Below are 23,983 nucleotides of genomic sequence, written 5' to 3' on the forward strand. Positions count from 1 at the left end.
CATATGTTTTACTGTCCTGAGAAGACCAGATAAATCTACTCATAGTATTGTTTATCCTTACTGATTATTCAGTGAAAGGAGGGGTTGAGTGAAAATTAATGTTGGTAGCCATCCATCCATTCATTCAACAAATGGTGACAGAGTGCCTAATGTAAGCCAGGTATTATCCTTAGCTAATTCTGAGAGGTGTGGACACTAAAATCTTATGGAGGGAGACCTTAGGCACTCCAAAAGCTGGGCAGTTAAGATGGAAGCCCACAGAATGGAATCCTCCTTCTAACTCAGCAGAAAGCTAATGTTGAATTGCCAGAGATCAAAGGTGAGAAGTCAAATGTTTCTTCTCTGGTCTCTCCCTCTAGTATGTGCCACTAACTGCCCAACCTTGTTCTGGACATAGCATTTTGAGAAAGAAGAACCTTTTTCCTAGACTTTCTTCATAATAAATGTATTTTAATGCCACAGAGTCGCCTATGTTGCCTGTGATGTTGAATTTACTTTGTTGTGAATGGTTGTATGTTGAACACATTGAGAGAAACAAAAAGAGTAAGGAGCGAGGGAAGAGAGGAAAAGAGAAGGGGAAGGAGGGGTATTTTAAGTTAACATGAAGCAAATATATTGGCAGAATATGTATGAGTGTCCTCTTTACAGCATTTCTTAAAAGAATTGTGAAAATTATCATCATGTGCAGGCAGCCCCATAATGTATAATATTCCTAATGTTCTAGGAATCTAATAAAATATTTTTATGATAAATTAGATGTCTATTTAAAATTGGGAACTTGTGAATGATACATCAGCCATAGGAAGACCCCTTGGTTTTCTGACACTGCATTATACGGATATTTAGAATTAATCATCTTTACTTCGCTAGCACCTAATGAATTATAGAACTATAGAGTTCAAATAATTCATAATTTTTAACATCGTCCTCTAACTCAAGCTTAATCGACTATAGAGATTTCACCATGGTAAGTTAGAGAAGTCCCCAAGAATGGGTATTTTTTCATATCTACCTAGCATTTTGGTATATAGTGCTAATTAAATTTTTTGAATAAAAATATATATATTTTAAACACTTCAATTGTTTTTAATATCCAGAACTTCTGTGGAACTTAGAATTTTAATTCTAACAGTTACTGTTTAGGCAACTCATTTAAATTTTCTTTTTTTTTCTTTTTTTTTCATTTAAATTTTCTAAGCCTCATTTCTCCATTGAAGACAGGCATTTATCTGTAAAATGAACAGAAGAATGTTTATGGCACACAGATTTTCATTTTTATATTTGCATGTTCCTTTATTAAAATCTGTGTTTTTCATAAATAAGGGCTACATAACAGTTTGCTGAGAGGGATAATAAAGTAACAAAACTTACTTTACAAATTGTCCGACACCAAACAGTTGCTCAGTATTACTGTTAATATGATTCCCATTGTTATACTCTACAACCACAAAGAACATTTTAAGATCCAGGATTTTTTTTTAATTCATGAGAAACATACAGAGAGAGGCAGAGACATAGGTGGAGGGAGAAGCAGGCTCCCTGTGGGGCACCAAATGTGGGACTCGATCCCAAGACCCTGGGATCATGATCAGAGCCAAAGGCAGATGCTCAACCACTGAGCCACCTAGGATTTGAATGGATTTTTATTCTGTTTGTTCAAATTGTGGTATGTATATAGGCTAAATTTTGAAAAGGAATGAGAAAAAAATTTAAAAATAATTTATCATGTATTTTAAAGTACTTTGAGTATTATTTTTAGTACCCACTCTGTGCCAGGTAGCATTCTAGGTGCTGGGAATATAGTTTTACAGAAAAAAGATACAGATCCTCTTCTGTGGGGCTAACCATTTCATGGAGGACTTAGATGATTCATGTAAGACATGTGACTGGAGGGAGAGTGTAGGGTTCTATATAGGACATATGAAGGGCACCCTTGTCAAGACTTGGGTCTGTTGAGAGCATCAGGGGATATTTTTGTGAAGGAAGCATCACTAAATTGAGACCTTCAGGATCAGGAATAGGTAGGCAGGTGGAGAGCATACACCTCGGCTCAAAGAGAGGCTATAGTATAGAGATTGGGGGAGATTTGAGCTGACATTGGAGAGATAAGCAGGGACCAGGCCCTGCAGGGTCATGGATACCAGATTTGGATTCTGTCCAAGAGAGGGTGGAGCATCACAGTGACGTGATCAAACTGCTATTTTAGGAAACACCACTTCACTGTGGAAGAGCAAATTGCAGGAAGAACAATAGGAAGCACTGTGAAGGACTAGGAGAGAGCTTCTGGTGGCCTGGACTGAAGACATAGCATTGGAGAATGAGACAGACAGTTGGACAAATTGGAGTGATACTGACAGGCCTGGGGGATTGACTGGATGCTCTTGTTTCTGACCAACCAACTATGTGGGTAGTGATGCCATCCACCAGCATAGGCAACAGAGTGGAGGCAGAGGCTGGGTCAGGGAGTGGCAATGAGGTATGTGTACACTTGCTGCACTCTGTGTAACTGTGGGAAATATGACTTGAGAAGATGAGGTGGATAGTTGCATAATTGGGTCTGGAGCCAAGAAGAGAGACTTGGGTAAGTCTTGGGAAAGAAGAGACCAAGCCTAGACAAAAGGTCTTGCCCAGATCTTAAGTGGCAACAAATTCTAAAGGAGTGACAAAAGAGTAGAGACAAGCATAGCACATTCAAGAGTAGCCCAAAAGGCAGGAGGTGAATTACGAGTATATATTTCCATAGAGTGTAGGGAAGAAAGCTTCTCAAAAGGCAATAGTAGCTGTGTGGGAGGTTGTAGAGTGAAAAGTATCCATTGATTGCCTAGTGAGGAAGTTGTGACCTTGCTGTGAAGAACAGAACCAAATCACATGGGTTTAGGAAAACCAAAAATTGGAGAGAGAGCAAGTGTGGATGGCTCTGCAGAAAACAGTGGCTGATGGAGAGCAACAGCCAGAAGGGGGCAGAGGGTCAGGGAGGACTTGTCATTTTCTTTTTTAGAAGATAGGAGGGACTTGAATGAGTTCATTAGCTGATGGAAAAAATCCCAGGGGAGACCAAGATGGCGACTAAGTACGAGAAAGTGGCATCTGTAGAAGGCAGGTTGGGGGCAGTAGGCTTCGGTGTTCAAATGGGAGAATTAGCCTGGGAAGGAGGAAAGAGGAGTGAGGAGTAGGGGAATCCAGAAAAGGATGTGAGGCCTGAGGTGGCAGGTGAGGTGAGAAAGATTGGAGGATGAGAAGTTGAGAGAGCATCTGCCCATTACCTTCTGTTTCCCTGTGACCGAGGAACTGAGTCCATGTCTCGTACCCCAGACCTGCAATCCTGGTGACATAGAGGCTGCATCCTCTCAGTGGTTCTCTGTTCTTATTCAGACACTGAGGATTTCCATCGTATTTTCCTCTTCCCTCTTCCCTTTACCCACTAAGACTTCTAGCTCAGCTGATAAACTGCCCTGTACTAAAATAGGCCATTCTCAATTTCAAAATAGGATCTCTCTCCCTTTCAGATAAATTATTGGGTCTATGATAGTCTTTGCCATTTGTATTTCCTACGTGGAAGACTCTAATGGTTGGTCTGTCAGATTGCTTCCACACCAGAAGGTATTTGAGGACATGCAAATTCCTTTAATTCTTTCTTTCCTTTAAGTTAGCTGTATTTGCTTTCATTCTAGCCTGGGGTTAGTTCTGTACCTCACAGGTAAATTAATTCAGTTCAACAGATGAAAGTAGCTCAAGTTAACTCTTAACTCCTTTTCAGAAATCCCATTTCAACCAGATAGTGTGTGTCATTAATGGTTCTGGGAGGAAAAGAAGTTGAACAGTTGGATTCAGGGAGAACAGGAGCCATTCTTTAATGGCTGATGTTCAGGGTCTTTTCTGTGTCCAGAAAGTGGACCCAGCCAATATCAGGAAGTTATATGAGAGGACATGGCTACCGTTCTGTCCCCTAGTTTAGTGTAGAGTATCACATCCATGACCCTGAGTGGCCACAAAGGGAGGATATGGAAGGACATCATAGTTAAAACATAAGCACGCTATTAAATATGACTTCTTGCATATGGTTTTAAAATTCCTAGGAATATAAGTTTAGAAACTGATGCTGCAAAGTGAAAATGAAATTTAACTGAGTATTTGGTGGAGGAAAGTACTTTATTGAAAGTCTTGGGAGTGAGTGTCCTTCTAATAACGGACACCGTGATTGATGGCAGCTCTGTGCTGCTGCTGGCTAGAAGTGAGCTCTTTGAAATAGCATAGTAGGGACTATATAGGTGGGTCTTGTTTGGTTAAGTTACTACTGCTTGTGTGAAGCTCCACTGCATCTTTATATTCTAACAAGGAGAAGATGGTAAATCAGAGTAATTGCTTCATCCCAAGGCACTTTTATATTGTAAAGGAAAAAAGGTCCTGTTAAGAAACTCAAATTAACTTCTCTGTTTATACTATGCTATGTGGAAAGCCTCTTGGAAAGCTGCTTGTCATACAACCTGGTGGTTTATTTATAATGGAACAATTCCATTAGAACCTGACACTTGTTCTCATGCCACGAAGACTTTAAGATCCCTCAGGAAAAGCATTTAACCCTTGGAAATGCAAAGCTGTCATTTATCTGTCATCTCTCTAAGAACTCACTGGGGGCTATTTACAAGAGAGTTGAAACAGTCATCATTTCCACCGAGAAATGGAGTTAGGACTAACTAAATGATCAGTATAGAACTGACAAATGTCCAGCACCATATTCCAGAAGTGTCTTGTCTTTGTAAGGGTAATTATGGTATTCCATAATTTTTAAGGAGCTCACTGTACAGAATTAATACTGGAGTATTTTTTTAATACTGGAGTATTAATTGCTAGTGCTGACTCAGTTGAATTGCTTATCCCACTTGTATAAGTTTTAGAAGAATTCTTGAAGTTAACACTTTCCAACTAAAGAGACTTAGCAGATCTTAGAAGAATGAACTGAAATTGTCATGATCTGAAAATTAATACCCTTCTGCCTGGCATTTACTAGCAAAAGATGGGGATGCCATTTGTCAAAGCCTGTCAGTGAGCAGATTCCCCGGGGAGCCAGCAGAGCAGAGTCTAAGAATTCGGTTTCTGGTGCCAGACTGCCTGGCTTCAGACCCCAGCATTGTCGCTCACCGGCTATGGACTTGTATGAGTTAGTTAACCTCAGAGCCTCTTGTTTCTTCACTGGTAGATGGGGATAATGTCTCTTACGGTTTTCAAAACCACTCAGTGAAATAATGCATGTAAAGTGCTTCAGTAATAGTAAAGGGTTGCTGTTATTAGCAAAATTTAATATGGGCCTGATGGGCTTGGGAAGATGTTACAGATTATCCCAAAAGGCTATTTTTCTTTGGAATATTTGTGGGCTCAATTTGTCTATGAGTGTTCATTATTTTGTGACTCCCTTCTGTTTTCCTAGTTTCACCAAAGCTGTGGTACGGGACAAGTGATTATGGCCCAAACCACTCTCAATTTTTTTCCCATTCTTGTAGAATAGATCGGCAGTGCTGAGGCAGAGATCTGTAAATGCTCTTAGAGGGTTTCAAGATTGAATTAAGATTGAGATCACCTTTGTGATCCAAGACAAACAAGTAAGGTTGGACTGACCTTTCCAGGGTACTTGTCGAAATGATTTTGGGGATCATACTTACAAAGCTGATGGCAAAGCCAGTAGTGTAATGCTCTTGGGGGAAAATGGAATCAAGAGATGTGAGAAGGGAATTACTTGGCTCTCCAAGAAAAGCCTAGTATAAGTGAGCAGGACAGAGTGCTGTTCTTCAGGATTTAAGGGTTATATGGGCCGTTGACCAGTCCTCACTCCTCAGCAGATCTTTAACTACCAACCTCACCACTCTTCTCATCACCATCACCCCTTCCCACCACTCTCCAGCCCCTCTTCCCACCACTTCACCACTACCACTCTAACCACCACCATCACTCCTGTCATTTCCATTACCCCCCAAACATTACCAACCCCGCCAACACCCCACCCCTTCTCACTTCCCCCAACTCCTCTTAATGCCACCACCCCCTACCCCTCTTATCCTCAGCCCCATCATCACCACCATTACCTCCATCCCCTATGTCCTCATCCCCACCCCCATCCCCATCGTCACTGCCATTACCTCCATCACCCCCCGCTCCCTACCTTCTCATCCCCACCCCACCCCCATCATTACTACCATCACCCCCACCCCCTACATCCTCATCCCCACCCTCACCTCCATCATCACCACCAGTACCTCCATCACCTCCATCCCCTACCTCCTCATCCCCACCCCACACTCATCATCCCCACCATTACCTCCATCACCCCTACCCCCTGCCTTCTCATCCCCACCCTTACCTCCATCATCCCCACCATTACCTCCATCACCCCCATCCCCTATCTCCTCATCCCCACCCCCACCTCCATCATCACCATCCCTACCACTATTACCCTCCCCATCCCTACCCTACACCCCCAGCACCAGTACCATGGCTACAACAGTTCAGGACCTTGAAGGACTCCGGTTGGGGAATCTTTGCCTCTTTACCCAGCTGTGATTCCAACCCACCTTCTCTCTGACTCACTTCTCACACCTGCTCATTCTCTGACCACCTTCCTGTCTCTCAGTCTTCCAGCTCTGTCTGTAGATTAAGGAAGGAATTTGCAAGTATACTTTAACAGTCTTGCTTTTCTTTGACTTAAGGGATTACTGATCTTTTATCATTTGCTTTATAAATAATAAGAGATGATAGTTTTACTCATTAAGTTTAAAGCAATTGTTATAATTTTGCAGTGTTTGATTAAGTTTCTTTAATTATACAAAGTTGTTGACATTGCTACTCCAAAGAACAGAAGAGTTTCTGCAAAACATTCTCGCTACTTGGTGTCTTCTCTTCGTGTTTGCCCCTGTGGCTGCCAGTGCACTCTAGGGGAAGGTTAGTGTGTTGTGCAAGGGCTTTGAGGGTCCCATGACTGAAAAGGTTATCTTCTCTGTGGTCAAGGTGTTCAAGGCCAGTCCTGATGCAAACTGTAAAGAAAGGGACAGTGTGTCTTTTATTCTTCCTTGTGTCCACCCTTCATTTATTTACTCCAAACCAGACCTGCTCCAGGAAGGGATCAGATTAAACTCATTTAGGGTAAGGTAGCAACAACATGGTGGCGGTGGAGCTCACCAAACAAATGAAGCTTTAAATGTGGAATTCCAGCAGGTTAAAGAACTAGGATGGTGTAGGCAGGGCAGAGGTCACCTCCTCCACATCCTTTCAAAGGCTGCCTAGTAGTAATTTGTGTATCATGTACTTTTAAGCCCTTCTTCCCTTCATTCTCCTCTACCCACCCTTTTCTCAAGACCCGGCTCAAAGGCAGTCTTTTGCAGGAAGCACTCCAGATTCCCTGTGCTTCCTTCTCTGATGCCCCAAACACATGATGTCAACATGCTCTGCTTTAAATGGGCCACTTCCCTCTTCTCCCCGTCTCCTGAACCATTCGCTTCACAGTAACAAGGAAAGGCCAGTCACAGCCCTAGTTGTCTCCCTTGGACCTAGCACCATGGCTTTCAGAAAAATACTTTTGGACTAAAGTGAGTTGTGTTTCTGCTGTGTAAGAGGACAGTAGATTTTAACCATAGAGAACATGATAACTTTCTTCAAAAGATTGGTGAGAGGTCGTTCTCTCTCTTCTCCTTGAATTTACTTGTTTTCCAGCCCTCAACTCTGGAGACATACCAGTAGATAAGATAATGTTTTTGTTTTGTTTTGTTTTGTTTTATTTTGTTTTGTTTTTTAAAGAAGAAAACAGTTTGATGACTCTCATCGAGGGGTGGGATTAGCTATGCATGGCCTTGGCTGATAGCATCCTCCATGGGAAATGCAGTTTGTCTGCAGCAAATGTTCAGATATAAACAGGCTGCATATGAATCAGTGCCAGAGGGAGGAGAGCAGTCCCTCCTGGCCAGCTGGGCCTTCTGGGTCAAACCTGGGCTCAGCTGAGTGGGTGGCTCCACCAGCTCCACCACCTCTCCCTCCAGGAGGGCTGCTTAGGCAGAGACAAGAGCAGGCTAAGGGATGGGTAGGATTTGATGCAAATAGTGATACCAGCAGCCCAAGCTGACTTATTACTTCAGAGTCTATAATTTCTAAATTGGCTCATCTGTGCTCTAGTCCACTATTCTGTATTACATGGATATCATTTTATCGCGTGTACTATGGAAAGAAACTGATTTTTGTCTTTTGTGGACTATAAAAAAATTTAACAACTTAGCCTTTATTCCAGAATTCTCCTTTTAGTTCTTTCTGAATGGAAAGTAGCTTCCCTATGTTTCATTTGCCCTGTTTTGCTTTTGTGAGGTTCACATTCACTGTTTATCAATACTTGGCTTGTAGACATCAGGGTTTAGGAAGCATGTCCACCTCTTGCTCCCAGGTAGCTCCTCATCCATGGATTGACACTGCTGTTCCTTCTACATGATGTCTTCTTTATGACATTGTTTTGATTATCAAAGTCTTACTGTAAGTTCCTTGATCTTTAGAAAAGTTATCCCAGCAGTGATAAACACCATCGTTTTCTTTCTTCAAGGGACATTGTAAGGATAAGTAAGGGACCTGTGTGTGGGATGTTTTGAGCTTAGTAGAAGGGAGAAGCCATTAGATTCAAAGGTATTACTATTATTTGGTTTCATACTGTTACCATATGATCAAGAATACATTAATTTTAGAAATGGTGATAATTTCATGTTTGAATTTCTATTCCTATCTACTCAGCATAATTGGCTTTGGCCTGAACCTTACACTTACTTACTTCATTTTATAGATTAAAAGCAAATAAAGGGAAATTATCAGAAATGTTTTTACTATAGTTTTCATTGGCTGTTTTTTAATTCTAAAAATAAATAGGTCTTTTAAAAGGAGTTGATTAAAAAGGCTCATTTTCTGGGAATGTTATGCATCTGCAATAAATAATAAATAATATTGTAGCAGTTGGCTGCCTCCACTTTCATACAAAATAAATAAATACATTTGGTGACATACATTTGAGGAGTGTGATTCTTACAATTTTCATGGAAATAAGGAATAACTTTACAGAGATTTCACCATCTGCTAGTCACCAAAAAAACAAAAAACAAAAAACAAAACAACAAAAAAACAACAAAAAAAACTCCAAAACAAACCAACACAGCTCATAACATGAGGCTTTTACTGAGTCTAATGTATGTATCAGCATTCCAGGAATCAGAATTCTCTACAACTTTAGTCAGCCATTCCCCAGGGAAGCTGACCTGACTTTTCAGCATGTCAAGGGAAAGGTTCCTTTGCTTCTAAAGCAAATGGCATGATCTTTACATTGCTTGAATGACAGAGGAGGGAAGAGAACTGAGTTTTAATGGTGAGAGATCAAGAGAAAGGCACTCTCTGGAGTTGTAAGTACCTGCACAGATTTCACTGGTAATTAGTGGAGTGGTGGACTCACTGTTGAGAAGATACTGTCTTTATGAGTTAAAACATTTAGCGTTGGTAGAAGAGATAAGAGTTCAGACGTTTAGAGAAAGATGGGGGGTGGCAAGTCCAGACTTTCTCTACAATGACATTTGCTTTAAGCAGGTGACATTTTAGCTTCCAAGGCCTGACAAGACAGGTGGTTGTGGTTCTAGTGAAGGAGGTGGAGTCAGATGGGTCACCTTTAGGAAGTGTTGAATGCTCAGTAGAAGCAACAGAGCTGCCTTCCAAAGAAGGAGAAGAAAAACCAAAGGGAAGGCACTGAAGAAGTATTGGCTCTCCTTTTGGATTTCTTTTGTGCTCTTCTGGAGAAGGTGGGGATGATTGTCGTTTTTTGGTCATTCTGGTTTCATCTAGTGGCATGGAGGTTACTGCATGGCACAAGCATCATGGCAGTGCCATAAAAGATGGCAAGTGCATTTCTATTAGCAGGCTGTGTGTAGGTGATCCTGAGGGTGTTCAGTCCTTCTTAGTATGAGAAGGCATAGGCTGGGTGTGCAAGCCGAACCTCATTAGGGAACGTTAGCCAGCCCAGATGTGCATCTTGAAGTGCTTTTGGTTATCTTTAAATGGATTGTGGAATAGGCAGATTTAGTTAAAGAGGAGCAGCTTGCCTCTCACCTCCAGCTTCTCCATATTTTGAAGTGATTCTTACTCCCTGACCCTGAATGCAGCAAGTCTGATAGCTGCCTGATTGAATATGGCTTTTAGCCTAATGATAAACATCTAAACTAGGTTGCAAAGTAGACAGAGCTTATAAATTTGTTTTCATTGCTATACTCTATGCTGTCCCTCTCCCTTTTTTGTTATACCTCCTATTTGGACCCCCTTTGGGCCCCTATGTCCTCTGCCCTTTCCCCTTGGAAACTCATGCACACTCAGATACCAAGGCCTGCTTGGGTTAAAGTATTTCCTCTTCTTGTGGTGTCTACATTTTTTACAGGGGTGAAGACATCTTAAACCAGAGGAATGACTCTCTAGTTGTGGAATTTCAGTCTTCCGCCAGCAGATGCAGGAGGTATTATTTTGGGCATGGGGGCCTCTTAGGAGCCCTGAAATCATTCTAAATGACCACTTGCCTGCCCCATGTCACATAAGGCCACTTCATGCATCACACCAGTCTCATGCGTGTGGTTGGTTTGACTTGCCCTGAGGGCAGTAAGCATGTTTGTGGGAGTCTCTGTGCATGGAGTTCTGCACAGTCGGTGCTTCACAGATGTCTGGACATGCTGGAGAGGGGAAGAAGTGCAGTGCATGCAATGCAAGCTTGTATTTCTGACTGCAAATGCTGGTATTGGTCCCAAAGTTAGCAAGTTCATAGTAAAACTCGGATTCACTTCGTGGTTAAAGCTTACTTCATCTCCATCCACAGCATGGGTCAGTCTCCATTTGAAATCCATGGAATGTTCGTGAAAGCTGGGGTTTCATATTGCAAACATCCACAAGCAGGGCAGGACAATCACAGCCTCTTATTTGAACTGGAAGCTTGGTTCTGTGAATAAGAGTGTCATTTTCATCTTACACTAGTCACTATGACCATAGCTGCCCAGAGAGTTCTTAGTGATGGTTATGTTGGAGCAATGAGCCTCTCAGTTGGTAAGGCTGTGGCTGCAGCCTCCGTTAATGTGAAGGTCACTGGTTAGACTCCCCAATATAATAACTTTGGGTAACGTGCTAAAGATGAATTAAAATGCTAATAGGTGACACGTTCTGGGTATTTTAACATTCCCTAATCTTAAATTTAAATGGAATGCCTTAGGTGTTCTCACAGCCTTGCTGGAAGCATATTCAGCATTGCCCCTTAGCAATTTAAAGTATATTCTGTTCACCTGGGCATAGCTAGAAGGATAAGCAGTATTTATTTTATGATCATTTTATTTGTGTCCTCTACAGCCACATGACACAATATTCTCTCTTATACTCAAGATAGCAATTTGGCTAAAACAAAACAAGACAAAACAGAATCTCTCTCTTTTCATATGTTTCTGTAAACTCATGGATTCTTTCATTATTAACAACACTTAAAAGCAATACATTGGAGTTTGGGTACCCAAAGCTATTCTAAAGCCATTTTGTGCATTATCTTCACATTGAAAACTTACCACGCCATGAAGAATCCCTGTTTTATAATGAAGACACTGGAGTGAGAGAGTTTGTGTGCTCTTCCATCATCGAGTCGCTGGTTATGGGAGAACCGGTTAGTAGGTAGTTGTCCTGGCTCCCAGCTCAGGCATCTGAGTATTAGACCAAGCGGGAGCTCAAAGGAAAACAAGGTCAGTTAAACCAAATGCTTCAGCTAGGAAATGAAGACAGTGCACATTCTGAGGGACATGTCAGTTCTCCACTGAGGCCAGATTTCTTTATATACTGAGCTGAAAAAAAACAAGTGTATTTCCTTCCTTCAGTAAATGGGTCACTTCCTTATTATTAGTTGAATTAGCCTATTTTCTCCTTATGAGGGGGAAGGAACACTATTTCTCCCTTAGTCCTCCCAGTTATCTGGTGTCTGGTCACTTCATAATTGTATTTTGGGAGAATAGATATTAATTTTCTTTAACAAAAAAAGCTGAGATGCTTGATGACACACCATAATTCAATTTCCGTTCTCTCCCTACGTTGCCTGCACCCCTTCCTCCTGGCACATTTTTCATAGTTAGGAGGAGTGATAGTGTCAAATATATCAGAAGGAAGAATTGATTCAGTAGTAGTTTGACGACTTGACTGATTAACAGAGATCAGAAGAAGGCTCATAACTGTGAAAACCATTGCAGCATGGAGTTTTAACAGCTCTTTAGGGAGCTAGTTAATGAAAGAATCACTACAGAAACACAGCCATACAAAAAAAAAAAAAAAAAAAAAGGAAAAGAAAGACAAGAACAGGAGCATTCCCATAGAACATTCAGAGGCTATGTCATAAGAGGAAATATGCTCGTAATTTCTATTTACACATCACTGTAATTACTGTCTGCCTTAAGATTACTTTCAGTCTTCTGTCAAAGCTGCTTAGATATTTCCTGTCTTAGATATCAGGCAGAGAGGACTAGTACTGGTTGGAACTTGCCCTAAGGATTTTTTTTTTTTTACCCCTGAAGAATGTAATTATCAGACACCCAAGCTCCTACTGCTGGGTGTCTAATCTGATCCTTGTTCTCCTTGTCACGGCCGTCTATCCATGAACCAGACTTTTGCACTCAGGGGAATGTTCCACAGGGTTTTAGCCTTTAACTTTTTCCTGTGTGGTTGTTCTCTTTTCTTTCTCCTGATGCAGCGTCTATGAACCAGATAGAAATGTGTTACGAAGGAAGGAACGAGAGAGAAGAAATCAGGAAACACAGCAGGATGATGGCACATTTAATTCGAGTTACTCCCTCTTCAGTGAACCTTATAAGGTAGATGATTTTCAATTCATCTTCTCCCCGACTTGTACCTCTACCCCTGTGATGGCAGTCTCTCCTTGAAGAGTTGACCAACCAAACTCCAGCTTGTTCTCTGCCTGTTCAGCCCAAGAAGACAGCTCTGCCTCTCAGAATGAGGTCTTTTCCCACAAATCTTGGTGTCTAGTTCACATGACTTGACTGCCTGTTTCCTCAGTAAAATGTAACTTTTGCGTAATGGTGAGAGCTGCTTGCTGTGAATTTTATCAATAGTATGGATTTCATTTCTGCGTTGATTTTCAAAGTAATGCCACTTGTAATGTTTTTCCTTCTAAGCTATAGGAAATAAAAAGAGGTTGGGTAACATATTTGCCACACATAGGTTATGCTGTGATCAGGCTACCTGATAAGATAATGAGAAAAAAAAAATGGCTGGATTGTTTCTCATTTACACCAAAGGCCAGAGATACAAACTCTGCCAAAATGAAAGGTCTTCCAAGATTTCACTAATATCTGAGGCCTGCACGGAACTGTGGATAGTTGGCCTCTTGCACATTTAGCTCATGTTCATTTTTAAGCTTTATGCTGACTTCTTTTGCCTGTCACTCTGGGTTTCTGACAAGAATATGATATATTTAGAAATTGGCAGCAGAACAATTTGAGCCCAATTTGAATTTTCAAGAAAAGTTTCTAAGGGACTCTAAAAAAGCAAAGAAAACCCAATCCTGGAAAGCCTTAATCCTGATTTCCATTGCTGCATCATACCACCAAGGATAGATTCCCTTTTGGTGTAGTCTAAGGCTCTTTGTGGCTTCCTGGTTCTGGTGCCATGCAGCGTAGATGGATTTCTGAGACAACGATTTTGATTTCACCTCCCAGCTCTCATTCTGAATGTGACAGCCCTGACTCTATGAGCCATCAAGGCACCTCTCCATTGTTTCCTGTATTTCCCTTGTCTCTAACGACAAGGTGCTTACTGTGTTTTTCTTTCTCCAGACTAACAAGGGGGATGAGCTCTCCAACCGGATCCAGAATACTTTAGGCAATTACGATGAAATGAAAGACTTTTTAACTGATCGATCTAATCAGAGTCATCTTGTTGGCGTTCCCAAACCTGGGGTTCCTCAGGCTCCCGTGAACAAGATCGATGAACATTTTGCTGCAGATTCAAGAGCCCAGGCCCAGCCCTCATCTGTCTGTAGCACTGCTTCTTCCACACCAGCAGCTGTCCCCGTGCAGCAGAGTAAGAGAGGCACCATGGGCTGGCAGAAGGCCGGGCATCCGCCATCAGATGGCCAACAGAGAGCAAGTAAGCACGGACACAGGTTGCTTGATTTGAACCGCTCTGCTAACCCAAAGAACCATAATAAAAAACCTAACCAGTCTGTGTTGAGCCCCTCATCCTCATCTTCCTCTTCTTCTTCTTCTTCCAACTCAGCACAACAAGGCTCTCTCAGGACCTTGCTTGGAGATGGTGTTGGCAGACAGCAGCCACGAGCCAAACAAGTGTGCAATGTAGAGGTGGGTCTTCAGACCCAGGAAAGGCCACCTGCTATGGCAGCCAAGCATAGCAGCAGCGGACACTGTGTTCAGAACTTTCCTCCATCCCTGGCTTCAAAACCCAGCCTGGTCCAGCAGAAACCAACTGCATATGTGCGGCCGATGGATGGCCAAGATCAAGCTCCCGACGAGTCTCCAAAGCTTAAGTCGTCCACAGAAACGGGTGTGCACTGCACCTCATACAGGGGAGTCCCGGCCACCAAGCCAGAGTCTGCCAGAGCCAAGGCCAAACTTTCCAAGTTAAGCATCCCCAAACAAGGAGAGGTGAGTCTCTATTCAATGCCACCTACCATCTGAGTCATTCTCAGTGATAGCTTGATACAAATTTACTTACCATGTTTATTTTCAGTGTGTGAACCATTCATGTGGTAGGATTTGTATCAATTGCTAAAGGAGAATGTACAGATAGACAATGATTTCTTAAAATCTCAGATTGATTATCACCCATTTTTTTTTTTAAGTTCCAACATAATGCAGTTACATGTCTATGTTCGTTCTGGAGGGAATGTTTCCTTCAGTATAGGTCGGGGTTTTTTTTGTGTGTGTGTGTGTGTGAATGAGTTGGTGTTGACATGAAATAGTAGAAATAAAAGTATTGTAAAGGCCATATATAAAGAGGTTAATTTTTATGTGAAAGAGTTCAGAAGTTCAATATTTTTGTCAGTTTTGAAATATTCCAGGACAAACTTTACAAAGTAAACCTCGATGATTTTTAAAGTAATTATTAAATGACTCAGTATTGAATATGGTGAATATTCGAGTGTATTGTATGTCCCATCTATATTATAAACTTAAAATCCAGATTAATTGATGTTAATCAAGTAAGAACTTTTCTTGCCCTGTAAAAATGATCTTCGGTTGTATGAAGTGTGTGAAATCTTTCAGTTCAGATTCTTCTGATTTGCCTCTTGAATTTAATCTGAGGTATTTATTTATTGCATTACAAAATGTGTAGGCTAGATGTATGGAATATTAGAATTCATAAAGCAAATCTCATAATCACAGAGGTAGCAAAGAGTCTAGTCTACTTGAACAGTAAATCTGGATGGAAAATGAAGTCTTGGTTTAGAGAAGCACATTTCATACTATATTCCAAATTGATGACAGTTGTCAAAAGCATAGGAAAAAGTATGCCTGCACATTTTTTTTTGTTTTGTTGTGATGTGGTATATTAAGTAACATGAAATGTGAATTCTAGAACATTGGACTTAGGAAATATTCAGGTTTTTTTTTTCTTTTTGACATTTGTTTTTAAAGATGGAGTAACACTGTAGCTAGCATATTCTTTGTTTCTTAATTTGATTTAATGACCAACTAAAACACAAATGATTTGATGTTTCTTGTGGGGAGTCTGACAAGGCTGAACTTAATAATTTCTGAGCTGAGCTCTTACCTCAGAAAGCACAGTGCACCAATTGGGAGATCAACATATTGCCCTTAGAGAAGATACATCCAAGATGTTTATGCAGGTTCTAATGAGGAAATTAAGTGACATTCACTTTTGATTATTCATTTATGATGGATCCCATAAAGTAGTCTCAGGAATTAATTGGAGCAACATATAACTTCCGCAAGCATTCATGTTTTTAAAAATTTGCAGGAAACACGTATTAATATCACCTTATAAAATTGAATTTATCAAGTCCTTTGATTTGTGTTATCATCATCCAGTGACCTGGCAAATAAAACATGGCTTATCCTTGAACAGAGGTGACTGTAATCCCCAGGAATCCTTTATAATTTTAATCCCAATTGATTCCTTGTTAAAATGATTTTTATGTGCCAAAGAAACTTCAAATTTATTAGTCATTTATTTATTTACTTTGTAACCCAATGAACTGATAAAGCCTGGTTAAAAGCCAGTTTTTCATAGCCAGTACAGCCTTATGTAGATAACTGTACAGTTTTCATTAGGCTTTTGGGTATGCCATTAATAACGTGGACACTTTCAGGACGCCCTTCCAAGACCCCAGATTGGGAATGACACATTGTACTACGGTTCAGTAATCACAGAAAGAGGGAAATGCCTGAGATAGAAAGTCATACCGAGAAAAATTAGAGCTTTTATACAGGAAGTGTTTCATTTCCCCCATGTAATGACATTGAGCCTGTGAGCTTGCTCCCTTCCTAACATTTTATACTGAATAGTTTAAAGAGGCCAATCATGCATTGATAGAAAAGAGGGAAGAAGTGTTGTTTGCAGAACAAAATTTTAATTGGTGGATTTGTTTTTTTGTTTTTGTTTTGGGTTTTTTGTTTTTGGTAGGGAAGATAGTACACTCTTTACATTAGCAAAAAACTCCATATTATGGAAAATATGATAATTTGAATCATGCAACACACACTGTGTTATAATAAGTTCATTATAATAGATTCTTTCCCAGTTAGCAGCAGGGTAGTATCTATCAGTTATATTTCCCATCCTTCAGACTTTTCAAAGAGTTTTTTTGTTTGTTTGTTTGTTTTACAGTACTCCAAGAGATTAAAAAATACCTTTTTGCAGGTATATCATTCAGTATTTATAGGGCATCCCTATAAAATCCACAATCATAGCATAGGAACTAAATTTTATTGGCTAATTAGATGTTATTTTTGAGGGAATATTTGCTTTTATTTTTCAGAGAGACTAAAACAAACATGGTAAATGAGAAATATTAATGCCTATATTTTTTTACACAGTACCTAGGTGAAAATGTCCTCTTGATTAGTACTAATATTAATTCCCAGTGAGGTAGGGAATGCGTTTTTTTAGGGAAATCTACAGAGGCAATGACCTGATGGGAACTTTTGCATGACTTGACTCTAGTTTCCTAGGACGTTAGCTGTACAGCAAAACTTAATGCCAATGTGAGGGATTTGGGGGCGTAAAGAAAGTGTTAGGTAAAAATGACGTAAAGACAAAGGAGATACAAATATAGCCATATGGCATTGTGTAGCTATAGTCCTCATAAGAAATCAAATCAATGACTAGGTGTAATGTGATATGCAAAATTAAAAAAAAATCTACGATATGATCTCTGCCTGCAAGAAATTTACATGAATTGAATAAATTAGACTCTAGCCCTTAATTTGCAGTTTCTCTGACATACAGTCCAAACTAAATTTAAAATTTGCCTTTTAGTCGTAGAAAATTTCCTCACCTTCATAATCCTTGTAGTAGAAAAATATTCTGTTGTTTTAAAAAATTGAGAATTTGTGGATCTCTTTCGCCTGATTTTATTCTTCATAAATTCTTCATTTTTTTTCTTACAACATCTGCACTCTATCTGCTGCCCTGGCAAATTATTTGTTATAATTCTTTAGTCTTCAATAATAGGTAATTAGTGTGGAAAAATTCAGTGCAATTTGATGTGGAAGTTAAAGACCTCAAGGGAGTTCTTTAACTGATACACCTGTCTCTTGGCTGGTTTTTCCCTGCTCAGTTTTATGTTTAATGAAAAACATATTTTTGTTGTTATAGCTGAGTTTTTTATTCTTGATGCCATCCCTCATTAAGTGAGCCTTCCCTGGAGTGCCACTGGGAAAGGTGACTAGTGTTAGATGAGAGACAGGGACATAAGAAGGACTGCAGCATGCATTCTAGAACATTCTAGAGTAGGGCACAGTAAATCTTATTTCCAGTTGAAGCAAATTATTTTTTGTTTCACATACACACACAAAATAAATGTTTTGCCCTTCACATGTAATTCAAGATCCAGACACGGGGGGCTGTTAACCTAGTGGGGCAGATACAAGTTTTGTGGGACCTAAAGTATACACCATCTTGAGGATTTTCTTCAGGAAAAAAGGACTAGAAAATTATATTTGAAATTCTTAAAAAAAATGTATTAACTCATTGCTAGAGCCCCTCCTGGGGCCTTGGAGGAATCTTTGCTTAAGAGGTCTTGAAGATTATGCATCATTAGCTTCATGCTGTACCTATCTTTGGCTCATGGAATAATAAGAAATTATTAAAATGATAATTTTAATTTGAAGAGAGTGCTTTATATGGCCTCAAACTTTATAGAATTTAAAAATACACATATATGTGCTAGGTGATATCGAAAAGCAGAAATGGGACAATCCTATAAAAAAAGCCTAATATGCAGTGCTTTTGAGACAAAATATGGGAATATGGGTCTCATGGGCCATGAAATCAGTTTGTTTGGCAAGTTTCAGCTTCAGTGGTATTCCAAAACATATACATTTTAGTTTCTGTTACTAATTTAATAAGTAGCAGTGATTTAAGACCGCACTTACAGAGGGGCTCTCATGGCCGAGAATAGAACATATCTGAAAAGCCAGGGAAGGAAGGAAGGAAAGCAGAGCCTGCTGCTCTCAGCTTAGTCAGTGATAAGGGAAGAGACACTTAAATTTGAATATCAATTAATAGACTGTAGTATGTATACTAGGAGTTTTTGTAGTGGTTGATAATTCATCTGCAAGAACAGAGAGACCATTTTTGGTTGGTCAGAATTTTATTTGTTAAAATAAGCAATTAAGTAGTTTAAGATGGGGATGCCTGGGTGGCTCAGTGGTTGAGCGTCTGCCTTCAGCTCAGGGCGTGATCCCAGTGTCCCAGGATCAAGTCCCACATCGGGCTCCCTGCATGGAGCCTGCTTCTCCCTCTGCCCGTGTCTCTGCCTCTCTCTCTCTCTGTGTGTGTGTGTCTCTCATGAATAAATAAATAAAATATTTTTTAAAAATAGTTTAAGATGTATTGATTAATTAGCATTTTCACAATGGGCATTTTAAAATCACCATTTATATATAAATAAGAGCAGAAAGATAAAGCACCATGATTCCACAAAATTGCTTCCTAGAAAAGCAATTAACTGATTTTTTTTTCTAAGTTCATAGAAGATAAATGATGTAGGCTTCCTATTTCCTGTCACTGTTGGTTACCTTTGTATGAAAATGGATTTCTTCCAAATTAAAGTCGGCACCAGCCTGTCGGACGAGAAAGGCATCTGCAGAGCAATGTGTACATTACATATTCATGCCAGTCTAGATTTCTTAATTACATTTGAGATGTATAATGTTTTCAAATGACAGTATGCTATCTGATTGCTCATTGATGAAATGAGGGTGCGTGGCCAGGCTGGAGACTCAGTTTCCCTGTCTGTTGTGGTTTTATCCTCCCCATCACCATAACCTCCATCCTCCGTCACCCACTGCAGCATAAGGTTGCATCCTGTGGGACAGTGGGGCTTAGTAACAGCATAGCTGATTACACGCAGTGTGTTCTCTCAGTGGGAACACAGACAACTTGTAGCCCTTAGACTTAGAAGAGTGAAGAGCCACAACTTTGATCTTAGATACTAGATGAAAGCACTCGTTTCTCATCTTATAGATGGGTCACTCTGAAGGTCATAATGAAGGCTGGCAAGTGGAAATGTTTCCATACTTTTTGGTATTTTTATGTTCAGCTAGCGAAGCCCTAAAAGGGTAAAGCACTTAGCCAGTTTAAAATAACTTCAGCTTCTATAACTATTTATTGAAAACTTTGAAGAAAGCATATTAAAATGTGCCTCGTGTAAAGGTGCTGATGTCCTTTGCCGTCGTCCCCTTTCCTCTCTGGGCTCCTTTAGGTTCATATTATAAAACCACATTTTCTAGCCATAAGATAGGAGACTACTCCCAGTGATGGAGGCGTTGAGAGTGAGACCCAGGGGAGGCTATTAGAAAGCCTCACTTTACTTTCCCCGTATATTTTCTCAGTTCTCATAAAGTTTCCTTTCCCAGACAGCATCTGGACAGATTACGGGGCTGTTTGCCCTTAAACCGCAACCTTATATGTGTTGACTCCAAACCTGGGACTAATCAAGAGCCTGAGCTCTCTGTATTTGGAGTCCCTTGAAGAGATGGGTGTGTGATCCAACAACCTCTTCCACCCTGGAAAACGTATCAGTGTACAGCCCAATGACAAAAGCCTCTTCTCTTGTATTTCATTCATTCTTGGTTGGAAATCCCATGCAAGCTTTCAGATGTACAGGGATACACAGTGGAATGATGATGGCTCTTCCAGGCATAGGTTCAAATCCTGGCTCTGCCACTTAGCCATGTGGCCAAGAGCAAGTAGTTTAATGTCTCCGAGCCTCAGGTTTCTTATGAGTGGAGAAAATGATAATATCTACATTGCAGAGTTACTGGAAAAAGGAGTTGATCGATGAGTTGAAGAATGTCATGTGCTTAACGCAGTGACAATATAGTAAGCATTCAGTAAATATTGGCTATGTTACTCTTATTAGAAATACCGCTGAAATGACAAAAGCAAACAAGATCTAGAAGTGAGGGTATTATTGGAAGTGGTTGTGTGTGTGCATGTGAGTGAACTAGAGAGAGAGAATGGCAGAGATATGAGGTGGGTAGAAAAAGGAAAATGAAATCCTGAAAGTTCTTTTGTGTTTATTTGTTGGAAATAATGGAAATCTTGAAGACTGAGATTATCCTGGATTAATATAGCAAAGCCTGAGTGACATGATTCTCCCTAATTTAATGCTTAGCCCCCTCCTGAGATTTTATTGCCAAGCCTGGGATCGAATTTTCTCTCTTCTTCTGTGTATTTGGCTTTCCTGAGCTATTACCTGTAGTAGAACTTATCACACTTGAGCTTTATTTCCAGTTAAATGAAATATAAAATCAACAAGATATGGGCTGAAGAAAAGTATTAAAATTTTCAGGTAGTATTTAGAATGACTCATTGAAATCGATCTTTTTAAAGCTACAAAGTATTAAATAGCATGTTTAATTGGGCCGATCACTTATCCACATGATTAACCAGCATTAGCAATGCCTTTATAGTAGAGGAGAGTGCAGTTTCCCTGCTGCTAGTCACACGTTCCATTCTGTAGCTGCATGTGTGACAAGCAGCCTGTGGTCACCCCCAGACATAGCAGTTTTCTATTTTGGCCAAAGGTCAGGCTTTAGGATCAAAAGACACTTTCAGGAGCAATACTGACTGGGACCCATCTCTGCAGTAATTGGCCTGGTTTTAGAACCAAATGAGGAGTGTGGTTTCTTGAGCTAGATTGTCTGACTTCAGCTTCCAGTCTGTTGGCTAGCCAGATGACCTTGTGTCTCAGTGGCTTTATCTGCAACATGGAATCATGACTGTACCTTTATTAGTATGCCAGGGCTGCCATAACGAAGGACCACAAATTGGTTGGCTTAGAACAAAGAAATTGTCTCACGGTTCTGGAGGCCGGAACGCTAAAATCATGGAGTTGATAGGGTTGATTTCTTCTGAGGGCTGCGAGAGAGAATCTGCTCTAGCCCTCCTTCCCTGGCTCAAAGATAGCTGTCTTCTCTTTGTGTCTTTACGTTGTTTTCCCTCTACATGTATGTCTATCTAAATTTCTCCTTTTTTGTAAGGACATCAGTCATATTGGATTAGGGCCACCCTAATGACCTTGTTGTTAACTTGATTACCTCTGTAAAGTCCCTATCTCTATCTCAAATTTAAAATTGTGAGGGACACAATTCAATATAACAGTGCTTGATAGCATTTGATAGTCTTTTTATGACTACTTAGTAAGTTAATACTGGTACAGTGCTTAGAATAGTGTGCCTGGCACAAAGTAAGCACTTAATAAGCCACAATAATAATAATAACTCAGAATTACTATTATAATTATTTATAGTAACTCTTTACTTCACATTTACCTTCTACTGTGCTCAGCCCTAGACGGTTTGAGAGCTTTGAACCTGGAAACTGAGATGAGGTGATGAATTTTACTAGAATATGAATGCCATAAGAACAAGGATTTTTGTTTTGCTTTTTGCTGCGTTGCTTCCTTGAGCTTTCCTAACTGTGCCTGACACATAGTTTGTGCTCAATAGGTGTTTGTTGAATTAGTTAATTCATTTAAGGATATAGGTGAAGGAAGTCACTCCCTTCCAACCACTGACCTCTTCTTCTTGGGGCCTCAGTAATTCCTGCCAAACCTTTTATGGGAAGAGAAAAGCCAAACACTTCCAACATATAATTTATAGCTGCTGTTACAAAGAGAAATGGGAACCATATTTACTGATGTATGTAAACACAATCCATGTAAAATAAACCATAGAGCTATATGTTGGCCTCAGAAACAAAAGCCAAAGCAGGCAGTGGCTCTGCCAGGGATATGTGCTCTGTCTCTTTTCTCATGTTCTTCTTTGTTTGGTTTGTGTGAGCAGAAGCCCTGGCCTAGGGGCAGTGTGGACGGTGTTTTGTGTATGTGCTGCAGGCAGATGCTTCTGTTCTCTGGCCACATGATGTGAGCTGTAGCAAAAGGATGTGGGGATGAGAAGGGTGGTGAAGGGGACAAGGGACAGTGGGGAAGAGACCCCATTTTCAAACTCTCTGCCATGTGAATTAAGTTTTAATGGATTTAAAATAGCCTGGAACACATGGAGTTCTTAGAGGTACTCCTTGATTCCAGTGGGTACCGAGTCCCAGAATTGCCCTTTTCTTTCTATGTCATTTTGTGCTTCATGGGTCTTGTTTCTGTCGCGATTCCTATTTCACTCCTTCATAGTAATGCATTATTTCATAATTTATGCAAACACAATCCACATTATTTATCCAGAGCTCTGTTTATTTGTTGTCTTGGAGACATATCCTTCAGAAATATTCCTGGTTACAGAGCATTTGGGTCCACATAGCCAGTGGCATGCCTTTAATACATAGTAAATGTTTGACTCCTTATCTGTGTGACAGAAGGCTAAACTAGAAAATAAAAAGATGTGTACATTCAGTTTGTGATCTACATAAGCCCTGAAAACAAATATAGATCAGCCGCTCTCCTACCCTCTCCCTCATTCTTGGACATCTTGAAAATCTTACAGACAGAGCATGGGTGATGGAAGGTCTCCTCCAGACCTCCTGCAGGATGCTTGACTCCTCTCTGTGACATCCCCACTGAGGCTCTTCCTGTCTGTGTTCAGCCCCACGGCTAAGAGGGAACTTCCTACCTCCTGGCGTAGCCTCCCCATCTTTGGACAGCCCTCACCCTTCTTTATGTTTGCCTACAAACCAACCTTCCAGCCACTTGCGCTTCTTAGCTGTAGATGTGCCCACTGGGCTTTCACATTACTGGCTATTTCATTCATGTTTGTGTGTTAGTATGAATTCCTGTAGGTTAGGTTCTCTGGCCAGTCCCTCCCTCAGGGTCATGCCACCCTTTTCCAGTTGGCATCATAGTAATTTAAACATGAGCTTTCAGAGGAGCCTTTCTTGCTTCAGCACAGCCTATCTCAGCAACTCCTTTACCATTTTGAATTTTACCCTTTTATAATTTGTGATAAGTATTACAGAAAAGAGTCAAAGTGACTAGCTTCACACCTGTAAAGGAGTGCAGACAGGTTGGGAGGAGGGGGAGCAGATTGCTCTATTAAGTAGGATAGTTAAAGTAATCCTCATTAAGAAAGAGACTTGAGCAGGAAGTTAGGAGGAAGGTATCTGGAGAAAGGAGGAATTAGTTAGAGCAGAGTGGATAGCTAGGGCAAAGGCCCGAGTGGGAGCATACCTCCTCACCCTGTAACATCAATGGGACAGTGTGCTGGAGGAGAATGCATGAGGTGAAGGGAAATAGGAGAGGAAC

The 23,983-nt window shown here is 40.5% G+C and overlaps 1 protein-coding gene across 4 annotated transcripts in view; it reads left to right on the forward strand.

Annotated features, from left to right (window-relative positions):
- The window catches only part of AFF3 (ALF transcription elongation factor 3), a 532,210-nt gene that overhangs the window by 76,756 nt on the left and 431,471 nt on the right, over positions 1-23,983 (forward strand). For 3 of the 4 annotated variants that reach the window (XM_077915033.1, XM_077915032.1, XM_077915034.1), the window contains 4 exons: positions 10,430-10,504; positions 12,755-12,875; positions 13,857-14,169; positions 14,299-14,684. In XM_077915033.1, coding sequence (XP_077771159.1) covers positions 10,430-10,504; positions 12,755-12,875; positions 13,857-14,169; positions 14,299-14,684 — 895 coding nt within the window. The remainder of the gene's footprint in view (positions 1-10,429; positions 10,505-12,754; positions 12,876-13,856; positions 14,170-14,298; positions 14,685-23,983) is intronic. The other variant, XM_077915035.1, reaches the window with a different exon arrangement.

This window comes from Canis aureus, chromosome 11 (genome assembly GCF_053574225.1).
Source record: "Canis aureus isolate CA01 chromosome 11, VMU_Caureus_v.1.0, whole genome shotgun sequence".
In the NCBI taxonomy this organism is placed as follows: Eukaryota; Metazoa; Chordata; class Mammalia; order Carnivora; family Canidae; genus Canis; species Canis aureus.